General features: G+C 57.9%; 1 protein-coding gene across 1 annotated transcript in view; it reads left to right on the plus strand.

The window, feature by feature from the left end:
- Window positions 1-3: 3 nt before the first annotated feature.
- Window positions 4-5936, plus strand: part of TIE1 (tyrosine kinase with immunoglobulin-like and EGF-like domains 1) — a gene marked incomplete at its 5' end in the record, with an annotated part of 6171 nt that continues 238 nt past the window's right edge. The window contains 15 exons of the mRNA XM_009870133.1: window positions 4-84; window positions 240-384; window positions 601-783; window positions 976-1113; window positions 1237-1527; window positions 2548-2838; window positions 3368-3561; window positions 3783-3993; window positions 4145-4255; window positions 4347-4537; window positions 4664-4777; window positions 4943-5013; window positions 5247-5287; window positions 5399-5495; window positions 5750-5849. Coding sequence (XP_009868435.1) covers window positions 4-84; window positions 240-384; window positions 601-783; window positions 976-1113; window positions 1237-1527; window positions 2548-2838; window positions 3368-3561; window positions 3783-3993; window positions 4145-4255; window positions 4347-4537; window positions 4664-4777; window positions 4943-5013; window positions 5247-5287; window positions 5399-5495; window positions 5750-5849 — 2259 coding nt within the window. The remainder of the gene's footprint in view (window positions 85-239; window positions 385-600; window positions 784-975; window positions 1114-1236; window positions 1528-2547; window positions 2839-3367; window positions 3562-3782; window positions 3994-4144; window positions 4256-4346; window positions 4538-4663; window positions 4778-4942; window positions 5014-5246; window positions 5288-5398; window positions 5496-5749; window positions 5850-5936) is intronic.

Raw genomic sequence — 5936 nt, forward strand, 5'->3', positions numbered from 1 at the left:
GCCTGCGGCGGTGGGGCCCCGGCCACCCCACTCCCCGCCAGCGACAGCGTGGAGCTGCGCAAGGCTGACGGCACCATGCTCAGGGTATCGCCCCCGCGCCCTCGCCCCACCACCATCCCCATGTTCCTGGAACCCATCCAGAGCACCCATCTCCCCACTGGGCTGCTGGGCAGATTCAGGCCAGTATGGGGAGATGTGGGGCTGAGCTGGGGGCCTGACAGCACCCTCTATGCCCACAGCTCATCAAAGCCATCATCGAGTCAGGGCAGATCACCTGCGAGTTTCAGGTGCAGCACCTGACAAAGGTGGACACGGGGCTCTGGGAGTGCCGGGTCTCCACAACAGGGGGCCAGGACAGCCGGAAAGTCAAGGTCAACATCCGAGGTGAGGAAACGGGTGGTGGCATGAGCTGGATGAGTTGGGGTTGCCGAGGGAACCTGACAGCATGGTGTGGCAACACCAAACTCCCAACTCTGGGCTGGGTGACAACTGTTGTGTGCCACAGTGCCAGCCAACAGGTTTGGGTGGTGATAAAAGACTTCTCTGACAAAGCTGGAAGGAGCTGAGAGGTGGAGGTGCTCTGCTCTTTGTTGCTCCCAGTCCCCCTGGTGTCATCCCTTCCTAAAACACCAGTGCCCCTGAGCCCCCCACGGCTGCTGGCCAAGCAGAGCCGCCAGCTCCTGGTTGCACCCGTGGACAGCTTCTCTGGCGATGGACCCATCATCTCCATCAAGCTGCTCTATAAGCCCAAGGATGACAACTCAGCATGGTCATCCATTGTGGGTATGTCTCCGCTAGGGGTTGGGGGCACAGGTAGGACCTGGGTGGGAGGTGACAGCTGCCCCAGCCAATGGGTGTGTGGAGTGGGCAGACGTCTCCGTCCTGGGACCCCTGTGGTGATGCTGTGGAGGATGCCAGTGGCACGGCAGATTGTGGGTCATGGATATGGCTTTGACATATCCTCTTGGCCAACAGTTGACAACAGCGAGAACATCACTGTCATGAACCTCCGGCCAGTCACTGCCTACATCGTCAAGGTGCAGCTGAGCCGGCCAGGGGATGGCGGGGAGGGCAGCAAGGGGCCTGAGGCTGTGATGGTGACCGAGTGCCTTGGTGAGAATCCATCTCCCTCACCCTGACCTTAACACGGACCCTACCCTTAACCGTGCGTGGTGCAGGGTCTGCAAAGCCACAGGGCTGATGTGCCGTGAGGTTTTGCTGCCTTTCTGTTCTTAGAGCCCTCAGTCAAGCCTGTGATCGAAGGCTGGTCCATAGAGGAGAAGAACACACTTCATGTCAACTGGAAATTGCCAAGTAACCATGAGCCGGCACATGGGTTCATCGTCCATCTCTTCGACTCTGCAAGGCGGCTGCTCTGGGAGAAAAACATCACATCCATCTCCGTGCTCTCTGCCCGCATTGGAGACCTGGAGTTCAACAAGGAGTATGGGCTGGAGGTGCTGGCGTACCACTGCACCAGCCTGGGGCCCCCCTCCGACCTCTACAAGGTCATGATCAACAGCAAAGGTGTGTTTAGCAGAACACCGAGTTTTTACAATGATAAGTCAGTTATAATTGTAACAGCAGCCATTCTCAGGTCTGGCTGCTCCTGTATCCTGTCTTTAAAAGAGCATGAACTGCTGCTTGTGGGAAAATAGGTCCTCCTTTCCACACTAGACCCCACGGCCTCCAGCATCAAGCAGCTGAGAAACATCTTAAGCTGAATATGGCATTCAGGTCATGATGAGTGATGCTCACAAACAGATCTGTCCTCTGCAGCCTTGCCCAAGCTCTGATGAACTTGTCTATAGTTGCAGCCTTTACAACATCCTGTGGCAACAAGTTCCTCAATTATACTTCGCATGAAAAAATTGTTTCCCTTTATTTCACTTTAACCCTGTTGCCTGTAATTTTGCTGGATGGTTACTAGGGCTTGAGGTGATTTGCAATCCCTCCTGTGGGCAGACACACATGTGCACACAGCTCCCCACATGGGTGGTAGAGTGTGGGGAGGTGCAGCACCAGTCTTACCAACCTTTCTGGCAGCCAAAGGCAAAGAGTGCCTTTGGGGAGGCTCGGTGCTGGCTGGTATGTGTTGAGAGGGCTGGTGCACGTCAGGCTTGGAGGATGTGACGTTTTCTCTGCTTGGTGCTTGTAAGACCTTTGTGTGACTTGGGGATTTGGGATTAGGCGTGTGGGTAGGCTAGAGGAGGCTCAGAGGAGGTGATGGGAACACCCTGCCTGAAGGAGGGTTGAAGAAAGAAAATATCCCAGGGGCTAGTCAATACAGAGACATACAGCTTGATGATCACTGAACCTGGTAGCATTTTGAGGTATAGTCCTGCCCCACTGCTGTTCTTGGAGACCCCCTTCACGTCCCCCTGCTCTTTCTCCCAGCAAGGGCTGGGGTTCACTGGAGATCCCTCAAACCTGGCACAGCTTTGGTTGCCATTGCCATCCACATGGTCCAGTCCTCACAGCAGGGTTCATCCACCGCAGCACCAGGAGTCTCATCCAGGGACTGACACTCTCCTCTCCTTTTCCCAGGGCCCTCCTCCCCACGATTGCTCTCGGCAGACTCCGTGTCTGACACCGCTGTCAGGCTTTCCTGGCAGGTCCCCGAGTATCCCAATGGGGGCATCACCAAGTACATCGTGGAGCTGCAGCAGGTGGGGGGCACCAGTGAGCCCCAATGGATCGACACCGACAGTGGCGCTGAGACCACGAAGATCATCGGGGGCCTCAACGCCAGCACAAGCTACCAGTTCCGTGTCCGTGCCAACTCCCATGTGCCAGGGGAATGGAGCCAGCCCTTGAAAGCCAAGACCCTGGGGGACGGTGAGAGGGGTGTCCCAGCAGGCAGAGGGGGTCACAGCTCTGCTGGAACGTGGGCTCAGCATCTGGCTCAACAAAGAATAAGTGGGGTGCTTGTGGTAACCTCAGAGAATGGCTCTGAAGCAGCAGCCCGAAACACTTGGTGTCTTCAGAAATCTTTCTCCTCCTAGATCTGATGGGGTAGGGGTGGCATGGTGACAGCACAGCACTCACAGAGTGGCTCTGCCTCAGCCAGAGGGTGAAAGGGTGCGTGAGGGGCTAAAGGAGCAGGGCAGAGCCGGCACAGGAGGAGCTGATGGCTGGATCCAGAGCTGGCTAGAGATCCAGAAACCAGCAAGCTTGGTCTCAGAACCAAGGCAGTGACATCCTCATCCCTATGTCACCATGGCACCAGGAGCTCAAATTGCGGTTATGGTGTCTTTATGGGGTCCCAGCATGCTGGGAGAAGGCTGTTGTCTTGGTGCTTGGCCACCCGTGCAGCCTTGGCAGGGCTTGGCTGTGGACCACGACCCCCCATCCCTCCTTTCGGCAGGAGCGCTGAGTGTGCCGCCCAGCCTGGGCAGCCAGAGCACCGAGCAGGCAGAAATAGACCAGCAGCTGCTCTTAGCCATCGTGGGCTCCGTGTCCGTCACCTGCCTCACCATCCTCTTTGCCCTCCTGGCGCTTTTCCTCATCAAGAAGAATTTTTTCCACCGGCGCCGCACCTTTACATACCAGTCTGGCTCGGTGAGTGCCACCTGCCCTGCCAGAACCGTGTCCCCAGCTCCCCATGTCCCAGCCCGATCCAGGTCACGCTCCGTAGCCTCCAGTCCAGATGCGGCCAGACCTCACTTCCACATGGAGAGGGTGCGGAGCCCACCCTTGCCCACAACACCTGCCCCGCCGGCACTGCCGTGCGGGCAGAGGGGTGCCCAGTGCCTCTAACCTCACTCGCTCCTGTCTGCCAGGGGGAAGAGACCATCCTGCAGTTCAACTCGGGGACCCTGACTCTGACACGCCGGCCCAAGCCACAGCCCGAGCCCCTCAGCTACCCCATCCTGGAGTGGGAAGACATCAAGTTTGAGGACATGATTGGGGAAGGCAACTTCGGGCAGGTCATCAGGGCCATGATCAAAAAGGACGGCCTCAAAATGAACGCGGCCATCAAGATGCTGAAAGGTGAGCGTGGGAGGAGGTGGGCAACGTGGGCAGGGGGATGCAGCTGCATCCTGGGCCATACTTGGAGCTGAGGAGGGGCAGGAACCATTGGCAGAACAGAGGATGGGCTCTTGTTGTAGGACTGAGGTGTCCATCCCTTCTTTGCTTCCAGAGTTTGCTTCAGAGAATGACCATCGTGACTTTGCGGGGGAGCTAGAGGTGCTGTGCAAACTCGGCCATCACCCCAACATCATCAATTTGCTGGGTGCCTGCGAGAACAAGGGTGAGGGCTGTCCCCCTCTCGCCACCACTCTTTCTGTGTATTTCTCTTTGCTGGAGACAGCCCCATGAACCCAACCTTCTCCTGCCCCCAGGCTACCTGTACATCGCCATTGAGTATGCTCCCTATGGAAACCTTCTTGACTTCCTCCGCAAAAGTCGAGTCTTGGAGACAGACCCAGCCTTTGCCAAGGAACACGGCACCGCCTCCACCCTCACCTCCCAGCAGCTCCTCCAGTTTGCTTCAGACGTGGCCAAGGGGATGCAGTACTTGAGTGAGAAGCAGGTACATCCCCTGCAAGCCCCTCGGAGCTTCCTTCTCCCGGAGCTTGAGAACTCCCCACCAGGGCACGAGACCCCTGAGGTCAGCAGAAGGGAGCATGTTCTCCTCCTGACTGATGGCCCCTTTCAGTTCATTCACAGAGACCTGGCAGCCAGGAATATCCTGGTGGGAGAAAACCTGGCCTCAAAGATTGCAGACTTTGGCCTCTCCAGAGGGGAGGAGGTCTATGTGAAGAAGACGATGGTGAGGCAGGAGTGAAACATCTCCATGAGACCTGCACCACTGTGGTGGGCAGGACCTCCACTGTCAGCGGGAATGACTAGGCTGGCTGGAGAGCGGCTGGATCAAGGCTGCCCTCCATCAGAGGGGCACTCCCTGTCCCCTGACAGTCGCTCTCTGTTTCTCCAGGGCCGCTTGCCAGTTCGCTGGATGGCCATTGAGTCCCTGAACTACAGCGTGTACACCACCAAGAGTGACGTGTAAGTCCTGCAGGCAGGGGCATAGCTGCGGCCACCTCCATCTCTCCCAGGGTGGTCAGTGTGGTGATGCTTTTCCTCTGGGTGCTGCAAGGGCAGGAGGTGATGCTGATGCATCTCTCTGGGGGTGGTTTGGCCCAAGCCCTGTCTGCCTGCTCCATCCTGGGCTTTGCCCTGTGTCCATCAGTAGGATATGGCTGTGGACTTTGTCACAGCCTCAGCTTCTGCCCTTTCAGGTGGTCGTTTGGAGTCCTGCTCTGGGAGATCGTCAGCTTGGGTAAGGCTCTTCTGTGTCGTCAGCTTTCATTTGGGTTCCTGCAAGTCTGGTCCTCCTGGGAGATCCTGGGGTCTGGCCCTGCCACAGCCAGCTCTGTGCGTCTGCCCACAGGGGGGACCCCATACTGCGGGATGACGTGTGCTGAGCTCTATGAGAAGCTGCCCCAGGGCTATCGCATGGAGAAACCGCGCAACTGTGATGACGAGGTGTAAGTGGGCAGAGAACCCCAGCTGATGGTGGCACCCACATCCCCCTGAATCCACTGCCCCATGGAGCTCCCATCAACTCACAGTAGCTCCTGCCTGATTCCCCTTGCACTGTGACTAGGGGCTGAGCTATGGTCTACACTCCAAACATCCTATCTGGGCTTTAGTTTCCTGCCTGCTTCCCCTCATCTCCCACAAACAGCTTTTCTGCCCTCTCTCCACCTGCACCAAGCGACCGCTGGCTCTCTGTCCCCAGGTACGAGCTGATGCGTCAGTGCTGGCGTGACCGGCCCTACGAGCGCCCACCCTTCGCCCAGATTTCCATGCAGCTCATCCGCATGCTGGAGGCCAGGAAGGTGAGCGGTGGCGGGAGGGATGCCTGCCCTCCTCCACTGGGACTTGTCTGAGTGCTGGAGCATCCCCTGGGCTCGGGAGGGGAGGTA

This window comes from Apaloderma vittatum, unplaced genomic scaffold, assembly GCF_000703405.1.
Source record: "Apaloderma vittatum isolate BGI_N311 unplaced genomic scaffold, ASM70340v1 scaffold26035, whole genome shotgun sequence".
Lineage (NCBI taxonomy): Eukaryota > Metazoa > Chordata > Aves > Trogoniformes > Trogonidae > Apaloderma > Apaloderma vittatum.